General features: G+C 35.8%; 3 protein-coding genes across 3 annotated transcripts; 1 reads left to right on the top strand and 2 right to left on the bottom strand.

The window, feature by feature from the left end:
• Nucleotides 1-7,979: 7,979 nt before the first annotated feature.
• On the top strand, nucleotides 7,980-8,881 carry LOC108345253 (mavicyanin). The gene is made up of 2 exons (XM_017583839.2): nucleotides 7,980-8,217; nucleotides 8,325-8,881. Exons 1-2 carry the CDS (start codon nucleotides 8,055-8,057, stop codon nucleotides 8,699-8,701), a joined length of 540 nt encoding a protein of 179 aa, XP_017439328.1. The 5' UTR covers nucleotides 7,980-8,054; the 3' UTR covers nucleotides 8,702-8,881.
• A 1,501-nt stretch (nucleotides 8,882-10,382) lies between these two features.
• Nucleotides 10,383-12,308, bottom strand: LOC108344460 (purine permease 1). Its single transcript, XM_017582902.1, has 3 exons — nucleotides 12,103-12,308; nucleotides 10,510-11,176; nucleotides 10,383-10,433 (listed from the first exon to the last, which is right to left on the bottom strand). The coding sequence occupies exons 1-3, from the start codon at nucleotides 12,306-12,308 to the stop codon at nucleotides 10,383-10,385; spliced, it is 924 nt and encodes a 307-aa protein (XP_017438391.1).
• Nucleotides 12,309-16,116: 3,808 nt separating this feature from the next.
• LOC108343888 (chloride channel protein CLC-b) lies at nucleotides 16,117-21,039 on the bottom strand. Its single transcript, XM_017582320.2, has 6 exons — nucleotides 20,670-21,039; nucleotides 20,360-20,560; nucleotides 19,875-20,052; nucleotides 18,510-19,042; nucleotides 16,725-17,874; nucleotides 16,117-16,463 (listed from the first exon to the last, which is right to left on the bottom strand). Exons 1-6 carry the CDS (start codon nucleotides 20,858-20,860, stop codon nucleotides 16,368-16,370), a joined length of 2,349 nt encoding a protein of 782 aa, XP_017437809.1. The 5' UTR covers nucleotides 20,861-21,039; the 3' UTR covers nucleotides 16,117-16,367.
• Between the last annotated feature and the right edge of the window lie 379 nt (nucleotides 21,040-21,418).

Raw genomic sequence — 21,418 nt, 5'->3', positions numbered from 1 at the left:
GAGTGACGAACGCACCTGCAATTTTCATGGACTACATGAACAGGATTTTCAGACCGTACCTGGACAAATTTGTAGTGGTGTTTATTGATGACATCCTTGTCTATTCCAAGAGCTTTGAGGAGCATGAAGACCACTTGAGAATCGTGTTGAGCGTGTTGAGGGAGAAAGAATTGTATGCCAAGCGTTCAAAGTGTGAATTCTGGATGAAGGAGATCCAGTTCTTAGGGCACGTCGTTTCTGCAGGAGGTATTGCAGTGGATCCAGCCAAGGTGAAAGCAGTGCTGGATTGGGAGAGCCCACGTTCGGTCACAGAGGTTAGAAGCTTCGTGGGGCTCGCGGGCTACTATAGGCGGTTCATTGAGGGATTCTCTAAGATAGTAGCCCCTCTGACTTATCTCACCAGGAAGGATCAGCCGTTCGCATGGACTGATCGTTGTGAGGAGAGCTTCCAGGAATTGAAGAAGAAATTGACGAGCGCCCCAGTGTTAGTCATTCCAGACACGGCCAAACCTTTTGAAGTGTATTGTGATGCGTCGTATCAAGGTTTGGGCTGCGTACTGATGCAGGAAAGGAAGGTAGTGGCGTACGCTTCTAGACAGTTGAAGGTCCATGAGAAGAACTATCCCACACACGACTTAGAGCTGGCAGCAGTCGTGTTTGCATTGAAAATCTGGAGGCATCATCTGTATGGAGCAACGTTTCAGGTCTTTAGTGATCACAAGAGTCTTAAGTATCTCTTTGATCAAAAGGAGCTGAATATGAGGCAAAGGAGGTGGCTAGAATTTTTGAAAGATTATGAATTTGAGTTACTTTACCATCCGGGAAAGGCTAACGTAGTAGCGGACGCACTAAGCAGGAAGTCGGTTCATGTTTCAGCTATGATGGTGAAAGAACTCAATTTAGTGGAAAGCTTTAGAGACCTAAAGTTGCAGTTCGAGTTGGAGCCGAACAGTATCAAATGCTGCACCTTTAGAATAACAAGTGATGTGTTCGACCGAATCTGGATGAAGCAACGTGAGGATGATGAGCTAGTGAAGATTTTAAGCGCGCTCGGTACGGATCAGGCAAAACATTTCAACGCTGGAACGGACGGTATGTTGCGTTACTTGGGTAGGACGTGCATTCCTAATGATGGCGAGCTGAAGCGAATCATATTGGAGGAAGCACATCATAGTCGTCTTAACATTCATCCTGGTATGACTAAGATGTACCAAGATCTTCGGAGTTCATTCTGGTGGCCTGGAATGAAGAGTGATGTCGCACGTTTTGTGGCATCTTGTTTAACCTGTCAACGTGCCAAGGCGGAGTATCAAAGACCGGGCGGCTTACTACAACCTTTGGAGATTCCCGAATGGAAGTGGGACAGCATTTCTATGGACTTCGTGACTCACTTGCCTCGCACGGTCAAGAATCACGATTCTATTTGGGTAGTAGTGGATCGTCTGACGAAGAGTGCTCACTTCCTAGCGGTCAACTTGAAGATGTCTATGACCAACTTGGCCAAGCTCTACATCAAAGAGATCGTTCGTCTACATGGAGTACCGTCCAGCATCATTTCAGACCGAGACACGAGATTCACGTCTCGTTTTTGGCAATCGTTGCAAGGAGAATTGGGAAGCAAGTTGCGAATGAGTTCTGCTTATCACCCTCAGACGGACGGCCAATCTGAGCGAACCATCCAGACGCTCGAGGACTTGTTGAGGACGTGCGTCCTAGATCATATGGGAGTTTGGGATGAAGTTCTGCCGCTCGTTGAATTCACATATAACAACAGTTTTCAAGCAAGCATAGGAATGGCACCGTTTGAAGCTCTTTACGGAAGGAAATGTCGAACGCCACTGTGTTGGTTCCAAGAAGGCGAGAATGTATTAACCGGACCAGAATTAATCCAGCAAACAACCGAGAAGGTGAAACTGATTCAAGAACGACTGAAGACGTCTCAAAGCAGGCAGAAATCCTATGCTGATAAGAGAAGAAGACCCTTAGAGTTTGCTGCTGGAGATCACGTGTTTCTCAGGTTGAATCCCATCACTGGAGTGGGAAGAGTCCTTCGTCCAAAGAAGCTTTCACCCAAATTCGTAGGACCTTATCAAATTCTGAAGAAAATTGGATCAGTGGCGTATGAGTTAGCCTTACCACCTCAACTGTCCAACCTACATCCAGTCTTTCACGTTTCCCAACTCCGGAAGTATGTAGCTGATCCATCACACGTACTGGAGTTGGAAGATGTCCAGCTTCGCCCAGATCGAACGCTGGAGATGCAACCAGTCTGCATTGAAGACAGCCGCACCAGACTCTACAAAGGGAAGGACGTTCGTCTTGTAAAAGTGGTGTGGGACGCGAAGACTGGTGATTCAACATGGGAGGTTGAAGAGGCTATGAAGGAATTGTATCCGCACCTGTTTCCTGGTAAGCTTTAGAATTTTCGAGGACGAAAATTTTTGTAGTTAGGGGGAATGTGAGACCCTGAATAATTAAGCACCTAAATCCACTCTCTGATCACCATTAAACCCATTTTGACACGTCAAACCCAATCTGCATGCGCCGGCCATGTGTCAATGAGGGAGCGTTCCAGAGCGTTGGAGGAAAACAAGTGGCGTGCAGTGGATGGACGTTCGTCCAGCGCGGGAAGGGAAGTTTACCCTCTGCATGCGCCGACGCCATTCTGTCACGTCAGAAGCTTCTAAAGCGGTAGTGGAAAACCAGGTGGCAGTGCGTGAATGCATGGCTGGCTGACGAGGAAGAGAAAATGATTTCTCTGTTACGCTACACTCCATTTCACGCATTCATCTTCATCCTCGCTAAACCCTGACTGTTTTTTTTCTCCAACTTCTCTCTAAACCCTTTCCATCTTCTCTCTAAGATCACTCACCACCAGCATCTTTGCTTCCATTTCAGAAACCGTAGGATCATTCTCGGTGCTGTAAGCTTTCATTTGAACCAAACAAGTTAGAATTCTGTGCCTGGTAAGTTCTCGTCCCTGAACGTTCTTCTCTTCTGTTTCTGCGAACCAAACTCTGGTTGCATGCATGAGTTAGGTCTGAACTGTATGCGATTTTTGGTATCTTAGATTAAGTGGAAAATCGTGGAGTGACTCGTTGGGTAGAAGCTGTGAGAGAACGAGAGTGAAACCCTAGCTTTTGGAAGTTCACTACTGGACCAGGTAAGGGAAGCTTTAGTAATTTAATCTATACTGGTATGTTGTGTATGAAAGCATGAATTGAATTGAATTTATGAAATGTATGATGGTTTAAGCATGCGTGAACGAACTCTGTTGTTGTGATAGATGTATATTTGTAAGATTGGTTGCACTGTATGTTGAGAATGAAACGTATGATCTTGAATATGATTAAATTCTGTATGAGATGAAATGATAATATGAATTCTGTAATGTATGAGATTTATGGTGGAGAGAAATCATAAGTTAGGGATCGTATAAAAATCTGTAAAGTCATTGTAAACTGAAAAGTCTGGAAAAATATCATTTTCTCTGATTGATCAATTACGCTCGTCCTTGTACGGTCATATACCGTTCGTTTTCTCTAAATTTGAATTAGAGTGAAATTCTTTCATTTGGAAAGGATTCTATCTTAAGACGAGCGTCCCCATTTGAAATGCTAATTGAGCGTTCGTCCTAAGTGGCGTTCGGTCTTAGACCGAACGCTCGTTCAAAAAGGTAAATGGTTGATAGCGTTCGACCTTATGTCGAGCGTTCGTCTTTGATAGTGTTCGACCTTATGTCGAGCGTTTGTCTTTGATAGCGTTCGACCTTATGTCGAGCGTTCGTCTTAAATGGCGCACGGTATTCTACCAAGCGTTCGTTCGAAATAGCGCTCGGCCTTATAACGAGCGTCCGTTCTAAATCGCGCAAGGTCTTCTATCCAGCGCTCGTGCAAATTGAATAATAATTGATTTTTGAAAACGTTCGTCCTGATTCTAAATAGCGTTCGTTCCGATTCTCAAATAGTGTTCGTCCATACAGTGAAATAACGTTCGTCTTTTTATGAAAGTGGAACATAGAATGAAAATGTGAATTAATGAAAAAGTTAAGGTGTGCGAACGATTTAAGAAATGAAGTTATGATAATGATATTTGAACGAGCGTTCCAAGGAGGAACGTCTCCCTGATTTGATTATGATGAGTTGTAAAGTGTGACCATGGTAAAATCGCTGATGGCTGATCATCCTGATATTCCATGAGTACTCGTCCTCATGTAGAGGAGAGTAGGTCATGCGTGGGAATGGCAGGAGGCCCTAGCCCTATTGAGTACTTTGAGGCTGATAGGGTTAACCTCGGTTGGCAGCTGATGAGGGTTCCAGTTACTACACCAACCGGGTGCACGAACGCCTACGGTTACATGGATTCACACAGTCCGGACAGTCGGTCTTATGATAGTTGGATGAATTATATTATGCTTTGATGTATTGATGCATGTCTTGTGTGTTAAATTCGTATGTTAAATTGTATGTGATATGTATGAATTAAATTACCTAAGCTTACCCTTGCACTTTCCTTGTGTTGTCTACTGTTGATGTATGTCCGTCTTGTCAATGCAATGATCATCCGTTGTGGATGTGAGCAGATGGAGAGGCGTCCCTTGAGGCTACGCTGGAAGAAGAAAATTTGGAGGACGCCAACTTGGTCGAAGTGGAGGTTAAGGCCGAGCAGTAGACCGCTCGCTTTTAGTAGTTGTTAGTGGTTTAGTTTTGTTGTAGGACGTTCGGTTATTCATGTTGTAAACCGTTCGTTATTAGCGTTCATTATTTTGGGGCTCGACATTGTAACGCTGCACTTATAGCCGTTCGGCTTTTGTTCTCTGTTAGTGGTAAAGACTGATGACTGTTTACTGTTAATTGTAATTAATTCTAATTAATGGTTATTACTATTTATTGGGATGTTACAAGTTGGAACTCTTGGGGTTGGTATGTTGTCTTGGTAAAACTACCGTGTTTTGTCATTACTAAAATAATATATTGTAATAATTAAGATCTTTCTGTAAAAGTTTTTAACCCCATTCTAAAAGGTGGCATTTTATAGTTCATTGATAGTGTAAAATTGTTAAAGTGTGCATTGTGGATTAAAACTAATAAACTATTTTTTAACTGATTTATTACTTCAGTCTGAGATTCAAAATTTTTAATGAACTTTTCGTGTATTAAAATTTTGTGCCCCTACTAATGAGCATACAATTGTAAACTGCAAAGCAATTAGTTGTTTAAGTATACTTCAAATTTCTAGTTCTGTAATTTTAAATTGTTAGTGAGATGAAGAAGTTTGATCCTTGGAAAATGTTTGCATATCATAACTAAGTACAATGTTAATAACGTTTCAGTGATTCATCATTTTATTGTCAGCTTTACATAATTAATGTTCAGTTATATTTAGGTGAAAATATAACTCTACCAATGACTAGATTAAAGATTTTTAATTAGTAAGAAAGAACTATATTGGTTGTACTATTTTGGTTGTACTATTTCCTTGTCACATTCAATAAGTTAGGTATCCAATGTGGTGAAATTATTTATGCACAATAACTTTACTATTGATCTGGCTAAAATGAAGATATTAAGATCAAGATCTATGTTTTTTTTTCTCTTACTTTCCATAAAATGTTTAACCTTTTGTGTTCATCGATATACTTGAATTTAGTTTCTATTATATCATATTTTAACATTTTTCAACCATCAATAGTTCTTAAATTCGTTTAATAATTTTTTTAAAATATTATTAACTAATTATTGTTTTATATTGTAGATATTTGAAAAAGGAAGTATATCAAATGATGGATAAAATGAAGAAGTACCAAATGATGGATAAAATGAAGAAGTACCAAATGATGAAAATAATGAAGAAGTATAAAACTATAATTATTAAATAACATGTTAATTTTAATTTTTAAGAAACATTAATTGTATTTCTAATGTTTACAATTTATATAATAATATTTTGGTTTATATTTAATGTTTACATTTAATTTTGGTTTCATATTATTTAATTTTGGTTTATTAATGATAATCAAGTAATTTGAATAATAAAAAAAAATTAAATTATTTATATTTCCGGCGGTTTTGAAAAACTCTCAAAAGTATCGGCGGTTTTCATAAACCCTCACAAATTACCGGCGGTTTTGCTTAACCCCAGTTATTTCCGGCGGTTTTAGTAAAAACCTCACTACTACCGGCGGTTTTTCAAAACTCCCGCTAATTGCGGCGATTTTTTAAAAAACCGTCAGTAATTACTTAACGACGCAGGTTTTCCCAACGGTTTTCCTAACCGCGAGTAACATATTTTCCGGGGGTTAAAACCGCCGGAAACGGAAAAAATAATCTCCAGTAGAAATCTAATTTTTTGTAGTGATAAGATTTACAACTATATCCTCACACAATTCTTTTAAGTTAATATTTACCAATCAAGATATAATTATGACAGAAATTATTCTTTTATAGTAACTATATATTTATTTGACTGTATTATTGGTACAAATTATGGAATTCATAACGGGAAACAATTTTTTAGATAAAGGTGCTTTTTATTTCTTAAAAAATTTGTTGGGTTAGTTTTTTTTTTCATATGCAAGTTTTACTAATTTAGTTTCTACTTTTATTAAACGAACATGGTTTAGTCTCTACTAATTGTAAGGAACTCAACATATAATTTTGAGAGGAAAGACAACTAATATTGTAAAATATCTTGAGAGTCTAAAGTTTTATATTTTATTAAAGTAAAAACAATATTGGGTCCCGATAAATCCCTGACTTAATTGATAAGTAAAAAATAATAATATTCTCGTATTTTTATATTAACAACTTTACTAAACAGGTTCTAAATTAGGGGTTTTAATGTTTACCTTTAATTTATATATATATATATATATATATATATATATATATATATATATATATATATATATATATATATATATATATAAAACATTGTTTTGTATACAAATAATTTGGTTTTTCATTATTTTCAATGATTAGTGTAACAGACAGTGAAGGTAATTGTTTTATATTTTCAATGTTTCTTGCTGAAGACAAATTAAAATCTGGAAATATTTTTATGATTAAAATAAAAATAAAACATCTTTAATGTTTAGACATCAGTTCCTAAACTTTTAAACTGAATTTTGGGAAGAAGCTTCACATTCTAAAAATAATGGATCTATTTTTTTATTTAATCTCCTTTTTTTTCGTTTGGTCATTTTATCACCTGTTTAACAATTCAGCATTGCTATCCTTAAATATGTAACATGACAACTTTGTTTAAAAGTCAAGCTTTATCATCTTTTACCAACCTTAGAATGCTTGGTGGTTAATCCAATGGCTGAAACAGAAGATTATACTTCACAAACAATGCACCATTGTTTTACCCTTTAATCAAAGAGATGACAAAGCTATCTTCACCCACCCATTAGATTGAAATATATTTTTTAATTTTACCAACTATAAAATACCAACTTCATATAATTATTCTTAGTCTTAAAGTTTTCCTACAATTAACCACCTATAAAATAAAATTCTAAAAGCCATGTCCCTTAATTGTTTAAAAAACTAATTAAGTCTTATGAAAACGGAAAATGTCATCAATCTTATGAATTCATAATTTAAGTTTCTTTTCTATATTTAATGGTTAAAAGTCTTATAACATTTATAATTTAAGTTGCTTTTTTCTACCCTTTTTAGTTTTTTGTTTTTACAATAATAATATCTAGATAATATATACATCACTAACATTAACTTATATATTTTAAATTGAGAAAATAAATCCAGATAATTAAAAACTAAGATTAAATGTGTAAAATTCAAGGGTTAAAATGTTGAACAGTTAGAATTAAAGGAATGAAATTGTGGGAAAATGTAGAGAACAACATTACAATTTTGTGAAATATAAGAACTAAAACTAAAACTAATAATCCTATATTTTAACAACAAAGAAAACCATTGGGGAACTCTGAGTATAAATAAGAATGAACCATAGCAATGTTTGAAAAACCCATATAGTCTGGAGAAAGTGGAAGTAAGAGAAGTCTGAAAAAGAAGAAAGAAGCTATAACAATGGGGCTCAAGAACACACTTTTCTTGGCACTGCTTGCAGCCATGGTTGCAAAGGAGGTCTTTGCAGCACAGCATGTTGTTGGTGGAAGCCAAGGTTGGGATCAATCCACAGACTTTAAGTCATGGACTTCAGGCCAAACATTCAAGGTTGGAGATAAACTTGGTATGTTTCTTTTGCATTATTATTCTAGGGTTAAGATAATAATAATAATTAATTTTTAAAACCTAGTCTAAAAGGTATAATGTGTTATTATTTAATTTGTTGTGCAGTTTTCAAGTACAGTTCTTTGCACAGTGTGGTTGAAGTAGGCAATGAGAGTGCGTACAAGAGTTGTGATATCAGCAGTCCAATCCAATCACTGAGTACTGGGAATGATGTTGTGAAATTGGAGAAACCAGGTACGAGGTACTTCACTTGTGGTACCTTGGGCCACTGTAGTCAAGGGATGAAGCTAAAGATTACCATACTTAAAGGGAATGCTAATGCTCCTTCTCCTGCATCATCACCATCTTCATCTTCATCTTCCTCCTCATCACCATCTTTTTCTCCTGCTATTACTACTCATGCGTCTTCAGCCTCACAATGCTTCGCCTCTTTTCTGTTCATTCTTGCATTATCTCTCACCGTAATGCTTTCCTTGTTTTAATTGATTAAATAAGTATGACACTTGTGGATATGATGTCATGGAATTTTAATTCACATCCTTCTATTCACCTAATTTCAATCAAAATTAGTCCAATGTGAAAAGGACATGCCTTGTCTTGTATGTAGTATTAAAAGTACACTATATATATATATAAATAAGATTTTTCCTTGTGTCTTATAATCATTTTTCTTAATTTTGTATAATGTAAATTATGATTTCTTTTCATAAGGGAGAAATGCTACTATGTTTAAGGAGTTAGAATAAAATCAAAGTTTAAAGAAGAAGATTCAATTCTTTTATAGAATATTAGGGATTTCCTTTTTCTTTTTAATATTTTGTAAAAGTTTTATAGGTTTGAATATTTCTTTGTAAATTTTAGGATTTTTGTGAAAACAAAAGTGTCACAATCGAAATTGTGACAAAAATGGGAAATCCACAAAGGATTTTCAAAAACAGATTTTGGTTTGCGAAAACTATAGTAAAACAAATAAAGTTGTGAAATCGATTTTTGGACCTTGAAGTTAGTTACGCGTAGAAAATGTGTTAACACTCTACCACGTCTATTATAAAAAGTACCTTTAATTAAATATTTGAAAATTATGTGATGCATTCTAAATATATATTTTTCTAAAAATAAGAATAAAAGACTTGACAAAAGAAACAAAAGTAATTTTTTTGAAATATTTTAAACTTTGAAAGGATTGGATTTATTTCTACGTATTTTCATGCTGTTTTATAAAATTATTTAAAATTGATTTTGAAAATTCTATTATTTTTTTATAAAACTGAACGTGATATGGGATGACTTCCCTCTTACATGTTTTCATTTACAATATAAAATCAGAGACAATGTAGATGTTAAAAAATTATTTAAGTAATATTTTTAATTTTGAATTTTTTTATAAATTTTATACTTTTGAATTATTTTAAAAGGGTGTCAAACACCATACACATAAAGAAAAAAAAACTATTTTTCATTTTTATATTTTCAAATTTTTATTATTTGTAATAAAAATGTTGTATGTGAAAAAGAGAAGTATAAAAAGTAAGTGAGGTGTAATTATGAAAGCTTAAAAAAAGTGTTTCAAAAAATGAAATAAAGACCCAAAACATAAAACAAATGTTGAAAAAAATAAAAATAGAGGTGTAATTAGAAACAAGGGAAAAATGCAACACTTGGGGTGAAACATGTCAGTATATGGGTGCAAGAAATAAAATAGTCCAAACAGAAAATAAAACCCACAGGAATGCGATATAGGAAAACGAGTGGTGCAGTGAGCAAATAATGTGAAGTGTGTAGCGAGTAAGATAAAACACATGCCCAAAAATAAAACAAAACACATAGGGTATGGAGTTAGTATACATTGGGGTGCATAAAGTAAATCAAATCAGCCTACTTCTTCGTCTCCTTCTTTCTAAAGCGTGAGGGCTTCTTTTCCACAGAGTTACTCCCTCCACCATCACACACTGCTCTCTATACTTCCTCATTCTTTTTTTTGCCATTCAATAATATTTAGGTTTAAACCCTTCCTTGGTCCTCAAGTTTGTATGGAAATCTCAGTTCAGTCCTCGTTTTTTCATCTGGCTCAATTGGGTCATATTTTTTTGTAAAAATGAGCACATTGTACCATAATCGTTAACTGGTGTGAGACGGCGTTAAATTGATATGAGCTGGATTTTTTCATTTAGCGACGTGGCATTGCTTGAATGTTTTAGCTTCTCGCGGAATCACCTGCCATAAATTCAGATGATTAATAACAAAATTAACTATTTTTACGGCTAATACGTTGTTAAGTATACAAGTATACCTTAAAGTCGTTGTTAATGATCATGCCGATGAGGCAAAAGAGAGTGGCGGAGAAGCACATCACGAACTGAATCTCCATGACAAGGGAATAGGTAATGGGTTGTTTGGTTTTTTTGTACAACAACTCCACCATGGGTAACACGAAGCCATACAATGCTGCAGCGATTACTGTCATCACGAACCCCATCACGTAGGCCTTCACGGACTTGCCGGGGGGGCGGTCTCCGCTGCTGTGGAGCGCCAGAACGCCGACGCCAACGGTAAGCAAAACTACTGCGTTCACGAAGTACGAGGTGAACTTCTGGCGCACCAGCAGGAACGCGAACAGGGCGGTGAAGCCGAGTTGTGTGGCGATGATGAGTGATGACGTGGACACGGGGAGGCGCGCCACGTCGTAGGCGTAGAGATAGTCGTCGAGGCCGGTGAGGACTCCGATGAAGACGGAGGCCGCGAGGATAGGGGGTTTCATGGAGACCGGATTGGGTTTAGCGGTCCCCGCCGCTGCGCGCCGACGGAAGTAAGAGACGGCGAGGGGGAGTAGCATGAAGGGGAAGCCGGCTGTTTCGAGGAAGTTGGAAAGCCAAACACGGTTCCCGCCACGGAGGAAGTAGAGACGCATAACGAGGGGGCCGATTGGACATTGTGTTTTAGTGCACAATGCCACGTCGCTAAATGAAAAAATCTAGCTCATATCAATTTAACGCCGTCTCACACCACTTAACGGTTATGGTACAATGTGCTCATTTTTACAAAAAATATGACCCAATTGAGACAGATGAAAAAACGAGGACCGAACTGAGATTTTCATACAAACTTGAGGACCAACGGAGGGTTTAAACCATAATATTTATTTTCTGTTTTTATTTTTTTACCCAACAACCAATCACTTTATTAATGGTCCCTACCACTATATCAATGCACCTTCACAACAGTCCACTATATCAATGCACGACCACCGAACCACCACCGCAACACAAACACACAACCAATGAGATCAAAATGGAAAAGAAAAAATTAAAGAAGTGGAAACGGATATGAAGAATGGGTTGGAAAAACGAATCTCGAGAGAAAGAGAGAGTGAGAGTTGGGAGGTAGGGTTAAACGGATTTGGAGAGAAAGAGAGAAAGTGAGAGTTGGGGGAGTGGATGACTGTGAGAATGAAAATTAGAGGTAGAGATTTTTATAACGTTTAATCATTCCGGAAGTCCCTATTTTCGGGGCAGAATCTCAATTTGGTCCTTTTCTTTCTCGGCGTCTCAATTGGGTCCTATTTTTGTGAAAATTACAACAATTCGGCCCTTGTCGTTAAATTGAGCCAAACGACGTCAGTATCTTATAAACGTGGCACGGTGTACTCATTTGTACTGATTTTTTTGCTTGATGTGGATAAATGATGTGTATTAAGATAGTTTTAAAATTAAAAACTTTGTAAAATTAGGAGAAAAGTTAAAGGACAGAGTGGAGAGTGGACAATTGAGAAAGTAGGGTTTGACCGATGTAGTGCACTAATTGGGCGAATATTAGGAGGGAGACTTCCTGGAGCCTGGGCTCGGGAGAAGTGACCCATTGGAAGAGGAGGGGGAGGAGGTTGGACCAGGCGGAGGGGTCATCGGGGAGAATTGTGGCGGTGAGTTCGGAGATGGTGTCGCAGAGCTTCTTAGGGATGGATTTGATGGGCTCTTGTTGGAGCGAGGAGAGGAGGACAAAGTGGAGGGAGGAGCGAGCGGCTGGGGAGAGGAGTGGCGTGAGGAAAGAGTCGTGATGGCGCGTGAGGTGGTTGCGAAGGAGGATAGCGGACATGGTTCGGGTCTCCGGTTTGGGGGCGGTGTGGAGGAGGTGGGCCAGGCCAAGGGAGGAGGGATTCTGGGCGAGTCTGCTTGCAGAGGTTGAAGAGAGACTTAGGCTGAGAACGCTGGTCGTTGGAGGAGGACATCAAGTGTGAAATTAGGGATTCGAGATGAGTAGAATCCGGGCCAAGAATTAGCGTCACTTAGGCTTCGTTCTGCTTGGGATCGTTGGAAAAAGGTAAGAGCTGCCATGGAAAAAGTTCTGAGGTCCAAGCTGTTTGTCTTGCTCAAGGGAATACACTAAATTCTAAAGATAGTCTTCAATCAGAATTCAATGCTGGTTTTTCTAGTGTTGTTGACAAAACTAGTGATGTTGAAGATGATATTGGTGGAAAGAATGAAGTTAGCCAATATAGTCAAGTTTGCAGAATTGATCTGCTTGAGGAAATCATCGATGATGCTAAAAGTAACAAGGTATTAGTAGTCCTAGATTTCATATTTGGATGTTAGGAATACTACCTTTATAACAATGTATCATGTGGCAGAGGTTATGAAGATGACTTTGAAATAATTTCTGTTGTACTGAATGATTAAGCAATAGAGTAGATATCATAGCAATGTATTAGCCTTGTTAATATGGAATGATATGCTAATAGTTTGGGGGTAACTTTAATACTTGTGACATCTTAAAGCGGCCAGGGTAGAAGGATATAAAACAGTGCTGGAAAAAGGTAAGATGCCATTAAAGTTGCCATGGAAAAAGGAAAAAGCTGGTAAGTGGGTTTCTCCCCAGCCGCCACCTCCGCAGCTACCATTCCCGTCTTTAGCACCATCATTAAAAATACCAAAACCCTACTTTCCTTTGTTTGTTTTTTTAGAAAATATAAATATACACGTCAGACAGAGTAGTCCCTACACGTCAATTAAAAAATCATTCCAGTGTGCCACGTCAACAAGACACTGACGTCCTTGGGTTCAATTTAACGGCAAGAGCCAAATTGTTGCAATTTTTATAAAAATAGGACCCAATTGAGACGTCGAGAAAGAAAAGGACCAAATTGATATTCTGCCCGAAAATAGGGACCTCTGGAATGATTAAACCTTTATATAAAAAAGTAAAAAAGTAAAAAGTTGAAGTAAAAAAGATAGTTTTGCAATTAAAATAATTTTGGGGACGTGCAGGAATCTGTTGGGGTGGTGGGGAGAGCAACACTCTTTTCCCTATTCTTCATCCATTCAATTGATCATTGCCTATATAGCCATTATGCACCTTCGGGTCCTTTCTTGTTCCTTGTCAACATCGTTGTTGCGCTAGCACGGCGACATCGTCGCAATTTGTGTTCGTTTTTTTCCTTTATTCTTCACCCCACAACCTCATTCTCTTTCATTTCTACACCACAGTCTTCTTCATCTTCTCCACCTACACAATCTTCGACGAGTAAGTTTTCATCTTTTTTCATTTTTTTAATAACTTATTTAGAGAATTTTATGATAGAAATTCATTTTGGTCATGAGATCTGTTTATGAGATTATCGGATTTCGAAATCTGATTTAGTATCAAATTATGAAATCTAGTTTAGATCAATACTGAAATTTTGAAATTCTATTTAGGCATGTACTGGATTTTCAAATTCAGTTAAGAAAAATATGGATTTCCAAATTCAGTTAAGAAAAACATGGATTTCAAAATGTAGGAAATTTTAGATATTTGGGAAAGTTACCCGCTTTTGAAATTTTATAAACTACTTAACCGAATTTTAAAATATGGATAACTACTCTAAAGTAGTTTATTAAATTTCAAATTAGTGTATTAGATTTCAAAATCTTATTAAGTTATCTTCTCGATTTTGAAATTTGATAGATTTTAAAATTCGATTAAGTAATCTATTAGATTTTGGTTCATTTTATCATCTTATAATGATAATAATAAAACCAAGATCAAAAGCAAAGTAGAATTCTATAATTATTTGTGTAATCTTCTTCTCACATTTTATTTATAAAGAAGAGAAATCTGACATGAAAATAAAATTTACTTGTGATTCCATAAATCTTAAAGGAAATAAAACATTATAATAGTTCACTTCTTCAATAAGAGATGTAACAAATTCATAAAGCAAAATAAATTTTAAAAAATTAAAAACAATAAACAAAATAAGCTAAATGAATTTTAAAAAAATTTGAAAAAATATAAAAACAGTATCAGATTTCGAAATAAGAGTGAATGCTTATTTAGATTTCAAAATTTGATATTATCCTTAATTAGATTTAAAAATTTGGTATTATCCTTAACCGAATTTCAAAATCCAATAATATTATTCATAACCTTTTTAATCCTGTGAATATTTTTATAAACTAGATTTCAAAATCCAGTAATGTAATATATAATTAAAACAAATACCAAATTTGCATTAACAAAACAAAGAATGAAATCAATATGTCTACCTTTTTATTTCAATCGAAGATGAGCGAAAATGAAAAGAAAACGCAATGTCATTCAAAGAAAAAAACGCTTAACTTGAATAAGAGAGAAAACATTATTGGAGTTGCTTCTGAAAGTGAGAGTGACTTGAAGATGTGAGGATTAACAAATATACCATGTTTTTCTAATAAATATGTTTGGTAAATAGTAATTACTACTTACAAAATTAGTTTAATATTATATATATATATATATATATATATATATATATATATGTGTGTGTATATATATATTTCAGACTTATGGTAGGTACTAGTGCTAAAAGTGTCTTTTAATTTAATGTTTATCACAAATTCCTATTTGATGAATTTGTTTAAGAGATGGAGAGAAAATTGAAAGAAAATTTTGTGGAGAATAAAAGGAAAGAAAAAAAAAAGAAAATGAACAGAGACAAAGAAAAAATATTTGATGAATATTACAAAAGGAATGGTGAAATTATGATGAAATAGTGAGGTAGAGAAAAATAAAGAGAAATAAATTAAAGAAAAAAAGTTGAGAGAGAAAGAAATTAAGAAAGACAGAAAATGAAAAAAAAAAGAGTTGAGAGAAAATGAAATTAAAGAAAATGAGTTAAGAGAAAAATAACTTAAGAGAAAAATAGCAGTAAGATATTGTTCTCTATTTATCTTTATAAGTAAAACTTGAGGGAAGCACCATAATATAAATATACTTTGTGAATGTAAGCATTTGTTAACTGAACTATGTTAAATTTTTGTGTCTTTTTATTTCTCTCATTCCTCTTTTATTGTTTTATTACTAACAACTGGTATCGATAGTCAATTTCTTAGAATGCTCTATGATTACTGCTTTGTTTGATCTTTCACATAAAAGTTTGATTTTTTTTATCTTTTGAAAATTTCAGTTTAGGTTTAGAGAAATCGTGAGAGCTTTCTTAAAAAAAAAATAAGTAGGAGTAGTGAAATCTGAATGAAAGATAAATATATTTTTTCAAAATAAAATTATTTATATAATAAAGCTATAAAATAGAAAAAATATTTAAAAAGGCAAAAAAAATAGTATTATATATCTTTATAAATAAAACCTATGGTAAACATAAAACAACATAAAATGATATTATTTCATTCCAAAATTTAAATAATTTTCTTAACACTTTTTAATTATATATATATATATATATGACAATTAGACAAAAACAAACGAGGGGTTTGCCTCTGAACCACCAAATAGTTGCGTCTCTAGTAAAGATTGCTTGGTTAAATACTAAGATTTCTAAATCTCACGAGGGAAAAAAATAAGGAAAAAAAGAAAAAAAAGTAAATTAACAAGAATTAAAGAAAAATAGAAAAAAAGAGAGGAAAATCTTAGTACCTTTTTATGAAGCGGAAAGAGAAAAATTACCGTTGATATTATCATTATCGTTATTTAACAAGGGAAGACGATATGATCTCATTACCAGATAAAAACCTGTGAGGAAAAAAATAGGAAAAAATGAATATGGTTTACATCAATGTTGTATCTTCTTCTCCATGCATGACCCAAATAATGCAAAACTGAGGAAAAGCTTCATGCTGAATAGAGAGAATGTCCCAATAAAGCTGCTTGTCCATTCATTCATATTTGATAACAAAAGCTTCACTTCCTCTTTGGTTTTGACAATTGAGGAAACACTGTCAGAATGTTGTGTGCCAGAAGATCCTGCCTCGTCAAGATCCCAATCACAGGAGACACCTATGAGGACAACATATTTAAGGTTAATCTGAGATTATCTTTAAGGTTATAAATGTTTTTTTCTATGTAAAAGGAAGTATAAGCTTTTGTGAAAGACAAGGAAAAAGTTTAACACAATTCCATTTCAGAGACAAAAACAGGATTTGTTTTGATGGTTTAAACACTAACATTGTCATATTTCATCTTGAAATGCTTTCAAAGTGAAGGACAAAATCAAATTTAATGCTAGAATGGAAGTAATGTTGTGCTTAATAAACTCACCCCAGATGCTTGATATTTTGGCACAACAAGCATATGACGAAGTCCTACTTGTCTGAAGAGAACCATGGCTTTTGCTACTGACATGCTCTCTAGCACTGTGAAGGGAGTTGTGTTGGTGAGAGGGTGTAGATCAACAAACATCTCCATTTCTTCTTTAGTCACAGCCACATCTTCAATGTTCCCTTCTCTCTCAGCCAGCTCTACCCATGTAAATTTCTCTCTCACTTCCCATTCCTCAGTTCTCCTTTTCTCCTTCAAGAACCACTTCTTCTTGAGCACCTGAATAAGGTGTGCTCTTAGAATGATTCCATGAAGTTCTGTAGCCTCACTGGCCACTCCTGTTGCTGGCACCACTCCACAGTCCATTACAGGAAAACCATTATGTGTGGTGTTTCTCAGGGCATTGACTATATTGGCTACCTTTTCTACTCCTCTGAAGCTGATCACTGCTGGCTTCACATCAACAAGTTCTCCCACAGTGAGGTTTCTCATCCATGGCTCAGGGTTTGCATCCATGAAAGGGAGGCCTTTCAAGTGCAGGATGATCTCATAGATGCTTGGGTTGAAGCTGTCTCCAACAGTTTTAGCTATGAGGAGAACAATCATGGTTATTGGTAGTAGGAGAAGGTTGTTGGTTAGTTCAAGGAAGATCACACAAAGGGACACAGTCATTCTCATGGATCCCGCCATAAGTGAGGCTGCACCAAGGACTGCAAATAGCCCTTGATCAATGTTTGTATGAGGTCTCATGAGCATTCCAAGAAGTCTGCCGTAACCTGAACCCATGAGAATGATTGGTAGGAAGAGCCCTGATGGCACAGCAATCCCAAAGGTGATTAGTCCTAGTATGCAATAGAGTCCAAAGAAAATTACGATGGAGAAAGGTTGGTACTCAAAAGGAGTGTTGGTTGAGAATATGTTTCTAACAGCATCATCATTGGTGGTCAGAAGCAGCGTTGCAAGATCATTGTAGTGGCCATTTGGGCAGTTGAATTGTTTGAAGTTTCCAGAACGTCCGTTTGTAGGACACACTTCTGAAAGGGAAGGATCACAAGGGGTGCATTTTGCTAGGAATGGGAGACAGTATTGGCATATTGATGTGAAGAGTGCAACTGAAAGACTGAGGAGGAGCTTGTACATTTTTCCTTTCCTGCAAAAATCAAAAGTAGTTGACTCACTACTACTTAACAGTCATACAGTCTGAAATAGCAAATTTCGATTCTGCTAGTTGAAAATTTCATCTTCAAACCAATTCAAATTTTCAGTAAACAAAGACATGCCTTGATCTGTTTGCCTTTTCTTCATTCCTTTTGATCTAAGCCTGATCAATTTACAACTCTTTGTTTTTGTTATAATGGAGGTGCTTTCAATTCAGACTAATGAATTATGAGATGCTAATAACACATTCCAAACTTTTCCTTAAACATGATATCTATTACTGATTAAACTTTCTTAGATATCATAAAAAGAAGTCCATTCATGATTTTCTGATTTTCAATCAATTTTAACCACTGCTAAAAATATTGTCAAATATTATGCTTTTCTCATCAATAATTGTTAGATTACTTAACGTTCTAAGTTTTCTTTACACTTAATCTCACTAACACGCCATGAACTCAAGATTTATAAGGAGACTAATCTCCCTGTAATTCAAACCATCAAACTACTGCTCAGTTACAGCATTGTTAATTTTATTTACTGCTAATTTATATTGTTTTGGATTATATAGTGTACTATTTGACAGAAACAAGATGACAGATAGAGATTATAGATAAAGTTGCTTACTGATTGATGAGATTGTAGAGACGGAGGACTTTATGCAGAAGGTAGTTGTAAAGGCTTCCCAATACCCCACCAAGGACTCCAATGATAACAACAGGGATGATATCGATTACATTGTAATTCACAGTGACATCACTCACATCAAACATGATGAGCCCCCCTTCACCGAAAAGGCCACATTTTCCTTTGTGGCAAAGTTCAATGGTTGTCCTAAGCACAACCACAACCACAGCTGTGCTGAAAAAAGTTCTCCAGAGGAGAGCACTTCTCCACCATGTTGCCACCTCCTCAAGAGCAAAGAGAACTCCGCCCACTGGTGCCCTGAAAGCTGCACAGACCCCTGAAGAAGCACCACAGGTGATGAGATCCCTACGGTCACGATCATTGTTGAAATACCTCAACCACCGCCACTTGATCCTGTAATTGTCAGGGCCGCCTTGACCAAGTAATGAAGCAATGCAGCTACCAATGTGTACCAAGGGCCCTTCTTTTCCTAAATCTAGGCCTGCAGATACAGCTCCAATGCTTCCAATTATCTACACCAGCAAATATATTGGTTACACTTTCTCAGTGTATTGGTTTTGTAATGATAGTTTTTATGTGAAAAGTTCTAGACTATACGCAACTCTGCATTATATCAGTGCAATTGAGATCATATGGTGTCATGTTCTTCTATCAATAATGATACATTTTTTTGTCGGATGAGACATACTAACTGGATTTGTCATATTGTAAAGACAATACTATTATTCACCCAACATTATTATAACTCTGCCATTCATCTCAGACAATTCCAAGTGTTAATGCTTGAAATCCATAATGCTCAGCTATTATAAGAAACAATTCAAGAATTCAGTGGTACCATCAAGGAAAAAATTAAATTGTACTCATCTCTTTGTTTTTCAGATTTCATTAGATACTCCTCATTTTGGGACCTATAGACAATTCCTTGCTTGTTTTAACTTCTTGTAAATTACACAGACCTCCTTGATTGGTTGAAAAATATTACATCAAGAGTATCCCTATCAAGTTGTTGCAATTGCAACCAATCCAAAAGGAAAATCTCAAGTGACTGTAATCTTTTTTCCGATCCCTTATAACAATTGTACTACTTTTGAGATCGCACTACAGTAAAAGAATGCTAATCATTGAAAAATTAACGATGGCAGAAATCAAGTAGCGACAATTTATCAACATTGCCTTTTCTTTTATTTTTGTTCCCTGATGAGCCTATTTCCTAACCCTCCAAAAAAAACTGTCAAAACAAGGAAGCCTTGTATATAAATTTTGACATTCTTCTTTAATGTGATGAGTTAATCAGAAGTAAAATGGTTGAGGAAATGAAGCGTTCAACATAAGAAAGTTTACCTTAACAAACAATGTTGTGGCACCATACATGTTGGGAGTATCAACCCCATTAAGATAAGCTTTGATTTCTGGTATTCCAGGTCCAGCAGCTGTGGGTGCAAAACACACACACAGAATAGAAGCAACAAATGTCAAAATGAAATTAGCTCCAGTGAAATATAGGAACCCTGTCAAGTACCTGCACCATATATCAGATATTCATATTCATTCACAGATTGCAAACAGTTCATATAACAAAAATCTCACCCACAGTTCCTTGATGCAAACCTTTGTTAAGAAAATGATCAAAATAGGCTTCAGGATAAAAGAACAATTTTATCAACACTTGAAGAACAACATGTAAGGTTTATCTTTCCTGTTATTTTGTTTGGATTGAAACTATAAAACCTGAAGCCGGATTTCTTGCAAACTTTTTTCCCTCACAGAAAAGGAAAGAATTTCTGGGATTACCAGAGAAAATATAAGGTGGGGCAGATTGATCTTACCTTTCCTTTTGGATAAAGTTGACAACAGCAAGAAGCTTGTACCCTGCAATGTTCTCTATAGCAAGATTGATCAAAGTGGCTATGACACCAGTGAGAAGTCCAACAAGGAATGCAAGAGCCCATTTCCAGAATATGTACTGCAACACTTGAGTTCTTGATCTGCTCCTCCAATCTTGTTTGAACAGATCATTCTCATTGATCCTGCACAGAGGGAGCCTCTTCAAAATGAGTAAACTTTCTGGTGAGAAGACACAAAGTGACATCTACACATGAAAATTGAGCATGATGGTGTCTTGTTCTGGTTTCTTACTCATAGTCCAAGCTTTCTATGTAGGAAACTTTTGCTCCAACAAGAGCAAGTGGATTGGAAGACAATGTCCTGTTCCTCTTGAGCAGAGGCTCATTCAGTGGATTGCTTTCTGGATCTCTTTCTTCAACCTCTTCCACCATGGTGTCATTCATTGATGTGCTTTCTTTGTTCAGACCAGATTCCTTACTCATTGGAACAACTCACCAAATAGTTGAGCTACAGAAACTGATCAATATCTGGAGTTGACACCCTTGCCAAAAGAAGTTTTGGATTGGAACAAAGTGCATCAACAAACCTATATATGGAAAAGCAATTCAAAGCACTGGTCATTTCCGTTTAAATTATGACATATGTTAAGCAAGATTGACAAAGTAAAACTAGTGGACCCATCATTAGATGAGATTCTTGTTGTTATTGCTGTGGTTAGTATTTATGATTATCTTTCGGCCTTTTAAATACATAAAAAATGACAAACTTAGGTAGAAATTTCACATGATAAATCTTTTCATTTTTATGATCATTAAGCTAAAGATCTTACAAGGAAAACTTGCAAATTTAACTTTAATAAGTGTAGGAGTAATCGTTACTACAAGGGTACAAATAAATTGTTCTTAAATCTTTGCAATGGAAATCATGGCTGTTATCTTTCTGTGTTTTTTCAATGTCTATTTGAAGTCTTTGTCTCACCAATAATTCATTGTGCGATGAGAATACGACATATTTTTACAATATTATTTTCTACTTATTTC

The sequence above is a fragment of the Vigna angularis genome, chromosome 8 (genome assembly GCF_016808095.1).
Source record: "Vigna angularis cultivar LongXiaoDou No.4 chromosome 8, ASM1680809v1, whole genome shotgun sequence".
NCBI classification, from domain to species: Eukaryota; Viridiplantae; Streptophyta; class Magnoliopsida; order Fabales; family Fabaceae; genus Vigna; species Vigna angularis.
The sequence above is the reverse complement of the archived record's forward strand: the minus strand, read 5'-3'. Positions and strand labels throughout refer to the sequence as shown.